The sequence below is a fragment of the Atractosteus spatula genome, chromosome 12 (assembly GCF_055471065.1).
Source record: "Atractosteus spatula isolate fAtrSpa1 chromosome 12, fAtrSpa1.hap1, whole genome shotgun sequence".
Lineage (NCBI taxonomy): Eukaryota > Metazoa > Chordata > Actinopteri > Semionotiformes > Lepisosteidae > Atractosteus > Atractosteus spatula.
In genome coordinates, this window is record NC_142717.1 from 38,462,979 (window position 1) to 38,475,109 (window position 12,131).

The 12,131-nt window shown below is 48.1% G+C and overlaps 1 protein-coding gene across 2 annotated transcripts in view; it reads right to left on the reverse strand.

The window, feature by feature from the left end:
- vps13b (vacuolar protein sorting 13 homolog B) overlaps positions 1–12,131 on the reverse strand; it is a 324,831-nt gene that overhangs the window by 1,719 nt on the left and 310,981 nt on the right. For both annotated transcript variants that reach the window (XM_088929247.1, XM_088929248.1), the window contains exons 53-61: positions 11,641–11,768; positions 9,192–9,391; positions 8,253–8,371; positions 6,305–7,095; positions 4,519–4,695; positions 3,170–3,340; positions 2,737–2,913; positions 1,457–1,559; positions 363–612 (exon numbers count right to left, since the gene is read on the reverse strand). In XM_088929247.1, the coding sequence (XP_088785373.1) occupies positions 363–612; positions 1,457–1,559; positions 2,737–2,913; positions 3,170–3,340; positions 4,519–4,695; positions 6,305–7,095; positions 8,253–8,371; positions 9,192–9,391; positions 11,641–11,768 (2,116 nt within the window). The remainder of the gene's footprint in view (positions 1–362; positions 613–1,456; positions 1,560–2,736; positions 2,914–3,169; positions 3,341–4,518; positions 4,696–6,304; positions 7,096–8,252; positions 8,372–9,191; positions 9,392–11,640; positions 11,769–12,131) is intronic.

Genomic DNA, 12,131 nt, shown 5'->3' on the forward strand with positions numbered 1-12,131 from the left:
TTCTGTAGTGCAGCACTGAAGCTACAGCTAATCTGCACTAACCACCTCTCCACCTTGTGGCACAGTACCCACTAACAAAACTACAGCACACAGGCCTGAACCACATTTGGTACTACTTAGAAAACACGAGCATGGACAGAAAGTAACACTGTGCCCATGCACTGAGAATTTACACAACCTGAGGTTGTCTAAATCCTGGTCCCAAAGGGCCAGTGTCTCTGTGGGGTTTTATTCCAACGCGGCTCTAATTGAGCTAAGCCAGCTGGTTAATAGCTTGACTGGCAAGTATCATATTCCCCTTGCGGAGTGCATTCGCGGGTGGCAGAGCTGAAGACAGTGCCCAGTACCCGCAGGGCTCTTACCTCAGAGTCACAGGCCACCCGCTGCTGCCTGAGGATGACCCTGAGCGGGCTGTCCGGGCCAGGCTGCTGCTGGCACTCGATCTCGGTGACTGGGAAGGCCTGCTGCTGGGCGTCCTCGCTCAGGCTGACCACGAACAGGACCTCGGAGGTCAGCAGCAGGCAGCCCTGGTGCTCTTGACCCGAGCCGCTGACGATGGTCACCTCCAGCGCCATGTGCACCTCCGGCCGGCCCAGGGACTGCAGCATCTTCCTGTGGTTTCGCACACAGAAACACAAGAACGCCCCACGGTTTCACAGGCTGCCCCTGGCTGTGCCACTCCCTGAATCTGAACTGGCAGATCCACTCCAAGCACAGGTTGTCAGCAGCTGGACCAACGAGTAGCAACCGTTTTCCAACTTTGATAATATTAAAAAACTTAGTTTCATATGATCTTCATAACGGCATTAAGAGGTATTTCCTATCATTTTTAAACCTCTGTAGCAGGTTTTTTTCCTCTTGAATTGCTCTTCCACTGATTGTTTTAAATTCTGACACTCAAACAGCGTACAGCTTCTTGTACTGAAGGCCAAACACTCAAAAACCCTCCAGCGGGAGTCACGTAGCACTGCCTCAGTGGGAGAGCTTGTTCTAGTATACATTTTCCCAGCTCTTTTGTCTTGTTTACTTCACATGGGAATGCAGTGTGTGTCTGTATTTTATCATTCCCCCATTCTCAACTCCCCACACAATACATTATTTAATTAACAATACAGCTCAATAACAATTTTATAGCCCCAGTTCCCTTCCCTGTATTTAAGCACTCAAAGGTCTCACTGCGGTGCAAAGGGGAATTGAGGTTGGCAGTGACACCAGTCTGTCTCATACAAATGCTTTTAATGTGACCGCACTGGCTCTGCCTCGCAGAGATGCTCAATCTGCAAGATGAGGGAAACGTCCCTGGATAAGGTCGCAATAAAAATGGAAAAAACCTTAATGATTCCGTGTCTTAAAACGTACCCAGAAAGCCTGTAAAACTTTTTCAGGCAATGATGAAATTCAGGCCTGGCTACCTCACACGGCCGCCCGTGGTTGGGTCGCCAGGCGGTGATCTTACCAGACGTATTTGACGTGGCTGTTGGGAGCCTGGGAAGACTTCAGCTCAGTTGGAAGGTAGAGCTGCTTAGGAAGTTGGCAAAGACCAGCCCCGTGCAGGATCCCTTGAAAATGTATTTAAAAAAAAAACAAAGATACAACAAATGTACACTGAATCGTTATTTTTTTGCTATTCCCTCACCCAGTCATTGAGTGGCACCCATGTCATGAGTTTTGAACGGTTCACAAAGCACGCTCAGAACCCCACAATGATGTCAATGCTCTGGAATAGGCAGGAGGGGAGTAATTCATTGCTATTGCTACCATGCAACAACAGCACACTTAACCTCCAGGACCTTGCATTAGATAGGGATAAAAAAATGAACACTCCAAAGCTAGGAATGCAAATTGCTAGGAGACTAAAACCGGACCCCAGAGAGCCATCAGTCTCAAATGGAATCACACTTCGTTTGCAATTTATGTACTATAATACTGACCTGTTAGCACCGCAGTCCTGTTCAGCGCTAGACTCCACAATAAAAAACAAACTTCCTCCAGACCATGCACAAGATCAAACCAGCTTTAATACGTCATTCATCTTTTCAATGTCTTTGTCAAAAGCACAATATAACAGAAAGCACAGCTTATAAACATTTCTAGCTTCCAGGCCAAAAAATGAAAAGCAACTTCAGCCGATTTATTTATTTTAACTTTTAAGTATAGCCTACTTTTTGTACTTTAAATAAATCATAAACAAATGTTTCAATCCTATGTTAAATTGGTACAGAAATTGAGGAAGGCTTTGCAGTGCATTTCTTTGAAGCTGAAAATTGTACTAAGCACGTTTTTGGTAAGTGTTAAGAGAAACCTTTATTCTGTACAGACATTTAGAACCTTGAGAGTTTTGCTCAATTGCCCTTTGGAATGATAATGATAAGTATATTTGTAAAAAGCTGATCCGACACTCAGACTGCACAATTCGCATCTCATGTTTAAACACAGGAATCATATTTATTGCCTGCAAGACACCTGGAGAACTGAGGCTTCGGAGATCTTTTGGCAGAAATCAATCAGGAGAGGGTGCTGAAAGTTAGGAAAAAACAGGGAAAGGATTTTTTTTTGTAGTGCTCATAAAGTGCAAAACAAGATAGGTGTGCCAAGTACGGCAGAACAAGGATCATGTCAGACGATTCTCCCCAGCGGCACTGCTGCCGATAGAAGCATTTCTCTGACAGAATTACGTACGTATTGGCCTGCCTGTTTACCAACGTGTCAGCCAGTCAAGCACAGAGAAGCCCTTACCGTATCCAGTCTGCGACACCAGCTCGGCGGCGCCCCCGATAGGCTTCGTGAAGACACCCACGATACCCTTGCCAACCCCAGAGATCACTCCTTTGGCTCTGTTGCCAGCAGAGCCCTGGGTCTCCCCGGTCTTCTGGAAGTTCTGCATTGGCTGATCCACAATGCCAGCAATCGCCCCTGTAGAAACACCCTGGCATCACTATACGAACGCTTCTGCTGAGGGGTTCGGCTGCATTGGATGAGAGAGCAGCTTGTTCACTGCAGTGCAGACTGGAATGGCTAGGGCAAGACAACTCCAGGACATGCACATGGAAGGTAGGATTCGTATTTCCCTCAGGGTTTTACTGGTGTTGCATTCTCATGCACAGTGGCATTTTTCAATGTAATTTCACTTTAAACACACAAACGATAAATCACTAAGGGCAGCACTGACCCAGCAGGCTGATGCCCAGGCGGGAGAGCCCCTGCCTCAGGCCGTCGCCCAGGCTCTCGGGCAGCTGCCGCCTCCACTCCTCCTGCCGCGTGTAGTGCTCCTCGTCCAGCGACAGCCGGTCCATGTTCCGCGCCAGGCTGGTGGCCAGGTTGGTGATGGACGTCAGGGTACCTGCACACAGTCGCATGGGGGAAGAGGGAGAGGAGGAGGAAGGGGCAGAGGAAGAGGAAGGGGAGGAGGAGGAGAAAGAGGAGGAGGAGAAAGAGGAAGGGGAGGAGGAGGAGGAAGAGGAAGGGGAATAGGAGGAGGAAAAGGGATGTGATGTTAATGATGTTTCTTTATTAGCCCTATACAATTTCTTGCATTAGGAATTCGTCTTTTCGCATACCCCAGCTTTTCTCCATGAGACACAGATACACAGACAGGGAGAGAAGCTTGGGGGTCAGAGCACAGTGTCAGCCATCATATGGCGCCCCTGGGGTTAAGGGCCTTGCTCAGGGGCCCGACGGAGTAGGATTCCTCTGCCGACCACAGGATTTGAACCGGCAACCTTCCAGCCACAGGCGCAGATCCTTAGCCACAGAGCCACCGCTCCGCCCGGGAGGGGAGGAGGGAGAGGAAGGGGAGGAAGGGGAATGAGTTTAAGTGCTTAGAGTGCCACCTCTCTCGGGGGCTGACAGCAAGCGCGCAGACCCCCACGGTGGTCTCTTACCAGACACCTGAAGGCTTCTGTCCTTCTGAGGAAAGTGCAACCGTGGGTCTTTTAGCACCCCGAGAAATGCTGAAACCCCCCCTTTTCAGTTGTTTCGATCAAACCCTGTTATTTAAGAAGCGAAAAGCTCCCGATGAATAAGAAGCAGCTTTGTGTTCGTGTTTTTTGGGCTGCGGCTGAACAAAAAGCCGAGCTCACAAGAGGATCCTCATGTCTGTGCGTGAGAGTTTGGCAAAGTTCTGGATCGTTATCTATCTGACACTGCAATGGAAAAATAGAGTGCCTCCTGAATTGCCAATGTTTGTTATCTAGTTTATATTAAAATACTGAAAGGGTACATTTTGGGCAATCAGCCTATATCACTGTTTTCGGCAAACGTTTCTTCTTTTTTAAACGAATGTTTATACAACTTTCTACCCCCTGCCGCCCCTCGTCCCCATTATTTACTGCGCAGCCTGAATTTTACAGCCTCTAAATCTGTAACGCGATGATTCCCATCCTTTCCCGTGATTCCCGACGGGCGGACAGTTTCAGCACATGCGAAGAGAAATGGGTTGCAGATGGGGGGGGGGGGGACACGCGCCAACGAAGGAGACGCCCCTGTGGGCGCTGGGGCGCGCGGGGGCGCGGTGCGTACCTTTGGAGATGTGCTTGACGAAGGAGGTGGTCCCCCGGGAGACACCGCTGACGAAGGCCCCGGGCCCGCGGGTCAGGCCCTCGTAGGGCAGCCTGAAGAAGTCGGCGATGCCGTTGCCTACACTGCGCACCAGGCTCGCGGGGCTGCCCAGGATCTCCAGCGACCCGACCACCCAGCCTTGCGGGAACACACAGACTTGTCAGCTTCTCACCCTCACACGGCCTCATGGGAATCCCGTCACCCCCCGGTAACCTGGGTGTGGTCTGTGCCGCCGCAGGGGCAGGAGACTGGGGCCACAGTTACACGGCCCCAGAATCACCGAGCTTGCCAGCCGCTCATGACGCGTATCTGTCAGGGCAAGCTGCTGATACACTCCCATAGGCACGCAAAACAACTACACCGTGACACATTCACTGGCACAGCTTGGATTATTATCCATCATTATTCTACAATAAATACAGATACAGAGCTTGCTTGCAGAAAACCTTAAGACAGTCTTTGTGGTTTTCTCTTATGGTTTAAATTCTTCTGTTTTAGATCACAGGATAATTCTACATCTGTTACAGATTCATGAATGATAGGAAATCTGATTTATAAAGTTCTGACTTCACATCACCCTCCCTCTGTTGCTTTATACGCACTCCAGTAGGTCAATACATCAATATTTGCAGATTGTAAATACAATTTTGTTAAACAAATATCTATATTTTAGAAAATTAATAGCAGGCCATTTTTTCACTTTTCTAATATCTGTTTTCTGCTGATATTTATGATCTAATAGCCTTTTTGATGACTTACAGTTGTGGCATTTCTGCTATAAAGTCTTCTTAGAAGATGGTGTTTATTACTCACATAATGACAGATGTCCAAGAAAACTTAATCAGTAACATAAAGTATTTCTGTGTCGGGGGAAAAAAGCTTTGTCCAAACACAGAGGGCGAACTTTATGATGCACGAAACACAGGTCCTAACGATGAAAAAGGTCCAGTTAGCCATGGGAATGATTTCTGAGGTGGAGAAGTGGGTTAAATGTTACCAAGTGTGAGTTAGTCAGCAAGGGCTAGAAAGAGTCATGGAACACTGTGAGATAAAGCTCACATGCCCTCCAAGAAATATTTCATCTGGGCATGCACATTTCTGGAAAACAATCTGCTTATTGGTAGGACAACAGACGTGCATTTAAAATGTCAAAACGTACACGTATACTGTGCACAGAATTCCACTTTTCCTCTACCATGGATTTTCTATTTCAAAGTAAATGTATGCAATCTCCCCTTCACCGCTACCAACATCACACACCCTAACAGACAGGCCTACCTTTAACACCTGTTTCGTTACGACATCTTCCGATTACCGAATGACGGTTTCAGTCTAAATCAAAACCGGCTGCTTTCTGTGAAGGTACTGCTGCACAGCCCAAAGGGGAACACCAGTTATCCAGTTTTACCTTGGTCTGACTTGGTCTATGTACCGTCAAAAGAACACATTGCCTCCATATTCCAGACCGAGCTCTGATCCTCTACGTAATGAGGCACTAACTCCTCTCCCCCTGAATACTCAAAATTCTGTTCTCACGAGACACAGATTCAGAGTAGAGAAAGCTGTGGCAGCACCTGGGACAGAATGCATGATGCTGAGCCGTCAAGCTCGGTATTGGATTACGGGGTTTGGTTTTCTATTCATTCACTATGAAAGAAGAACAATGAGCAGGCGGGGAAGACCCCCGATGTCCGGCTAGGCCCCTGGACGCCTGTTTACCGGGCGACGGGCGGGCGCGGGGACTCACCAGCCCGGAAGAGGGCCCCGGCAGCGTAGTGCATGGCCAGGGCGTGGACGAGCTGGCGGGCGGTGGTGTAGAGGAGCCCCCTCTCGAACAGGGAGAAGGACAGGGGCGTGTGGTCGGACGCGATGTACAGCTTCAAGGAGGCGTGAATGCTGACCAGCAGGTTGACGGGGTGGATGGTCAGTCTCCGCAGCTTCACCGGGTGGACCAGGGCCTGAATGGACTGCTGGACCTGATCAGGCAAGGCGAGGGCCCCTAGGGCGGAGGGGGCTCTCGCCGGCTTGCCGCCCAGCACGGAGTCGGGGATGTAGGTGTGGAACAGCGTTTTGATGTAGTACACAAACGTGTCCTCCAGGTAGACCCGGGCGAGCTTCAGCTGGAAGGTGACCTCGTCCACCCTGCAGCCATCACTCGACAGGGCCAAGCCGAGCCGCAGGAAGCAGGAGCTCTTGTACGCCTCCAAAGCCTGCGGCGACACCGCGGGGTTGGAGTCCCAGGACCAGGGCACCGGGTCCGCCCGCTGCTCCTGGCACAGCAGCACGGGGAAGTGGAAGCTGGCGCGGCTGTAGAGCTGGTTGTCCACCTGGAGGCTGGCGCAGTGCAGCTCCACCTCCCGCGGCTCCTCCAGCCAATCCGCCGCAGGGGCCGGGGGCGCGGGGGTGACGCGCAGCAGCACCTTGGACAGCGTGAGCCGCAGCAGCTCCACGGAGCCCGCGGGGCTGGTGACGTCGTCGCGCAGCGTCAGGCTGGCCTCGCTCAGCAGGACTCTCAGGGCCAGGGCGGACGCCGGCGTCCTGTCCCGGGGGAATGAGGCGGAAACGGGTCAGGGGCACGGAGGCGAACGGGCCCGGCCGGTTCAGGGAAACAGAATCAATGCAGACCATCTTTGTGCGAGAAAAGAGCTAGCTGATTTATGCCAATGGCAGTCAATGATCTGCACAATCGGACCCGGGGCATGAGCTCAGCTAGGTAAGAACCACCAATGTCAAGGATCGCTGACTTGAGCATAACAAAGGGGCTATAGCGTGTGAAACTATTCGAAAGAATATTTATTCTATTTCTCCAATATTTGTATTAGCCTTTCTTTTTCCACTGTTTAAAAAGTCAAACATTTACTGGCATTTCCTAGATACTCCCATACAAATAAACAGCTAATTGTGTCCTTGGTGGACTCTTTGTTTTGCATAACTTTTGTTTGAAACCCTGGAAATCACTGATGTTCAGAAATTCAAGACACTAAGGCAGGCATTACTGCCCTCCAGTGGTTAAACACTTTCCAACAATAAACTGTGGACTACCTGCAACAGGACTTAAATTAAACTTATATTAATTGCAAACTAAGAGCTCAATTCTAAGATGAGACAATTTTTTTTCTCTCCAGAATTCATAAACTATTGACCATAATATTTAAAAAAGGAAAGGTTCGTTCATTTTAGATAAATGGACTGGAATATAAATATATTTTACTAAATAAAATACAAAAAAGAGTTTGGACCTCCATGGACTGCTCTTGTACTCAATTATGGTGAATAGAGAAACTCCTGTTGTTATTTTAAAAGAAGAGTGGTGTATTATATGAGACTGTGACAGGCTCCAAGCAAGGTGGCTGAAAGGATCATTAAAACACATTAAAACCTCAGGATTACTTGAGGAGTGTAGGAGTCCTAATTCATCAGAAAAGCAGTGAGAGCCCAGCTTTTACAAGCTCAACTGCCAACTCAAACCACAATGCCCTTTACATCCCAGATATAACAAATCACACCCATGTGAGAATGTGTCTTCAGTCATCCAATTTATTAACTAATCTTCACCCGCTGTGTCTCTTTACAGTGATAAGAGGACTATACTGACCTCTAGTGGCAGGTCAGCTGAATTTCAGCCCTACCTGACCCAGCTTGACACAGACAGGTCATGCGGGACTGCTGTTCTGCTCGCCGGTCCAGTGCCTTACCTGTGGCACCTGTTGAGAACAATGTCAGCCTGGCCCTCCGGAACCAGAGTGATCGTCACTGCGCCACTGCAGTGGAACACGTCAATGTACACACAGCCATACCCTGGCATGAACACCACCTGCGCAGGAAACACATAGGCAAAATGGGGCAACCTGAGGTGGAGGAACTGGCAAACCCCATACTCATGGGGTACACTCCACCCTCCCACCCCCACAAACCTGACAGAGCTGACAGGAACTGCTCCCAGGTTGTCATGGGAAGAAGGATACAGACAGCAGCCTTTCCCAAGACTGCCACCCAAAATCACAAATAAAAACAAGCTTTCTTCACTTCAGGAGCTGGAAACAGTCAAGGTAGCAGCTCCCTGGACACCACCATCTCAGACAATGAAGTTACAACTTAGTCAGTTCCAGTGTTAAGGATTGTCAGTACAGATTTAGAAAATGGGGTAATTATAATAACTGCAATTACTGTATACAATGCTTTTATTCTCAAAGGCTGTACAGGCGATCAGCATCATGGTTAATGCATGCATTAGAATCGAGAACTATTTAATAGAAAACTGAGTGCAGAAAAGTATACAATAGGTAAAACTGCTAATTGGGATGATGTAATTAGTGGAGTACCACAGGGATCTGTATTAGGACCAGCATTCTTTCCAATTTACATCAGTGATCTTGTAAGCAAACTAGGTTTAAATGGGAGTCCAATAAAAATAAGGAACAATACTTTAAGAAACAGGACTCAAAGAGTACATCTAATTTCATTTAACAGCCTTAAGAAATTGTGATACCAGGTCTGACAGACAGGTAACGAAATCAGATGACTCTGTCACAAGGAAGAGTACTCTCGTTTTGAGGATAAACCCGACTGGGTCAGTGTATATAGCGCATGCCTCGTGGAAGAGCCAGACTAGAAGGAGAGCTGCCTGGCATTACCTGGGTGCCAGGGCTGTTGATGTCGATAGCGTCGCTCCACTCCTCCGCGTGCTGGCCCTCCGGCACGGCCTTCAGGAAGATGGCGGGCAGGGTCTCCCGGTGCCGGCAGTCCGGGAAGCTGGAGAAGTGGTGGTAGAGCTCGTGGTGCAGGGAGGACTCGGCGGGGAGGGGTCGGCAGTACACCTCCGTCCTGGGAGCGTCTGGGGAAACACCGCTCTGCATCACTGCTCCCATCCCCCCACAGTCTGACTGGCCACGGTGTGTTCACAGGCAAACACTGCTTGGGCTGTTTAAATCATGCAGTCATGCAACCGGACAGCCCACCCACCCATTTTCTAACAGCCTCATCCAATTCAAGGTTGCAGGGGAGCCAGAGCCTATCACGGCAAGCAGCAAAGGGTGCATGGCGGGGTACATCCTGGACAGGACAACAGTCACAGGGCACACACTCACACCAGGGCCAGTTTTCCCAGAAGCCAAATAACCTACCAGTGTGTTTTTGGACAGTGGGAGGAAACTGGAGCACCTGGAGGTGACCCACGGGAAGATGGGGAGAACATACAAACTCACATAGCAGGTAGCACCCCACGAAATGAACCCAGCGCCCCCAGTGCTGGGAGGTAGCACTGCAAGCCACTGTGCCAAGTGTTAATGAAATTCTGTTTACTGTACGAAGGCACAGATACTATTTTTAGGTGGTTCTGTTTTCATGAAGGCTGCCTCAAAGGATGATGGGAGAATGAAACAGTGTCAGTCACACATCATGAACTTGTGACATAACACTGATTTCTAATGTTTGCTTTGCCAAATACAGTATGTACGGAGAGAAACTGTACTAAGGTCCTGTACTACCAGAAAGCACCAGGAAGACTTTGTTCGAAAGTCCCCACTTGTACACACCTCTTAACACATTCAAATATTTACACCCCAGTGTAACAGGTGTAAGAGAAAGTCAGTAAAGAAGCTGCCCCTTTCCAGCAGTGTGCAACTCTGGGCTCTGAGTTTATTGTGTAGTGTTGCCAAACTGCCCTGTTCTTGGGTAAAGAGGATCTGTGATCAGGGTGTCTTGAGAAACTATCCTTTTTATCACAGATGCGGATTTTACCTTTGCTTTGGAAGTAACTGTACATTTTTAGCAGACATCTCTCCTGTAAACCCAAGATTGCCCGTCTGCATTACATTAAATGTCAGGATGCCTGGGTTTCAGGTATGCAAGGTGCTCCACCTCACAGGTTAGGAAACCATTACCACATGCGGACATTTCAGATGAGACAACTATGTGGTGGGGCCTTATTTCATTCAGTTTATCAGGGTTAGCACTAGAACCCATGTAAAAATACAGTTTGTTACAGGAAATTAAATAAAATTACAATTAAGTTCATTTTTACATAAACAATATAGACACAGGTGACACTTTCCTAACATAATGAAGTATTGGGAGAAAAATCAGTATTAGTTGAAAACTTGAAATAATAAAATTGCAGGCAGCAGGCATTCAACCGGATTAAGAACTGGCTAACGGATAGGAAACAAAGAGTACAGATAAGGGGTAAATATTCCAATTGGGGTGACGTGATGAGCAGAGTACCACAGGGATCTGTATTAGAACCACACTTCCCTAGTTTATAGCAATTATCTAGATTATTTGATAGTAAACTAACGAGGCTTGCAGATGATAGGATAGTAGCACTGGCAAACATGGTAAAAGCTTCAAAGGAAATTCAAAAGGACGAAGTTCAAGACTGAGCAAATACCAGTTTCATGCAAAGCTGTGACCCAATCTCTCTGTTCTGGTTAAGTGATGTGGTTGGGGTTTTTTTTTTGCCTTTCGATCCAAGCTCAAAATAAATCACACATCAAAACAACAAAGAAAGAAAAACAGGGAGACTGCATACTAAACGGAACAGGGCTGTATTTGTAAAGTGAAACATCAGCTTGCTCAGCCTCTCTGGTGTGAAGGCATGACACATGGGCGAGGGCACGGTTAAGGTGAAGGACAGAAACACTCCTGAGAGAGGGCTTTATTGTCCTCACGGTGCAACAGCACTCTCTAGCCTGGGGCTGCTGTGAACTGGGGCTGTGGAGATGTGGACAAATGTGATCTGGGAAAACAAACAAACCACCGCAGACTCACTCCAGTGGGTATAACGGTCCTTGCCTGTCACAGTGAGTGATGGAGACCAGTCATGGCCCACACGCTGACCCCTTCTGCTATGCCTACAATGTTTTATCTCTCTCGGGCCTCTGTACAGTGTGACTAGACCTGCTCCCCCTTACCCGGTACCTCCAGTGATACATTCAGGGCTGATAAACTGCAGCTGGACACATAGCCTGGAGCTTTCTTACTCAAGGCAAGTGCTTAGAAGCAATAAAAGCAACGCGAGGTGCACAATTGCCAAAAAACATGTCAGCGTTCACAGAAGTCAGAACAGAACTGCAAACTAATTACCTCTGACATGCTCCTTCATGACAAACTGGATTGGGCACTTGTTGTGGATTATCATACGCGGGCAGGGGTCTTCGCTCAGGGTGATGTAAGTGACGCCCAGGAGCTCCTGGTACGTCAGGACCACAGCTCTGAAACAAGAGAGAAAGGGCAAACAGCTCCATCATCACAAAGACAGCTCCTTAAATGGAATAAACAGAACAAAAAAGCTTAAACCTCTTTGTTCTACCCATGTGCTAACCAAATTATTAAAACCTCTTGCAGGGCACAAGGAAAGAAAACATAATACAGTTGCATAACACACAAAAAAAACCACCAGTATCTAAAAATATATACAGATATAGTGAAATCCCTTCAATACTCAGGAGATTCTTTTTTTCTGGCCAAACATTCATTTGAAGGCACTGTACTTTTTCACTGATGCATGTCTGGCCTTTCCTCACACTGTGCAGAGACAGTGGAAATTCTGAGGGCATCTGTCAACGTTTTAACAC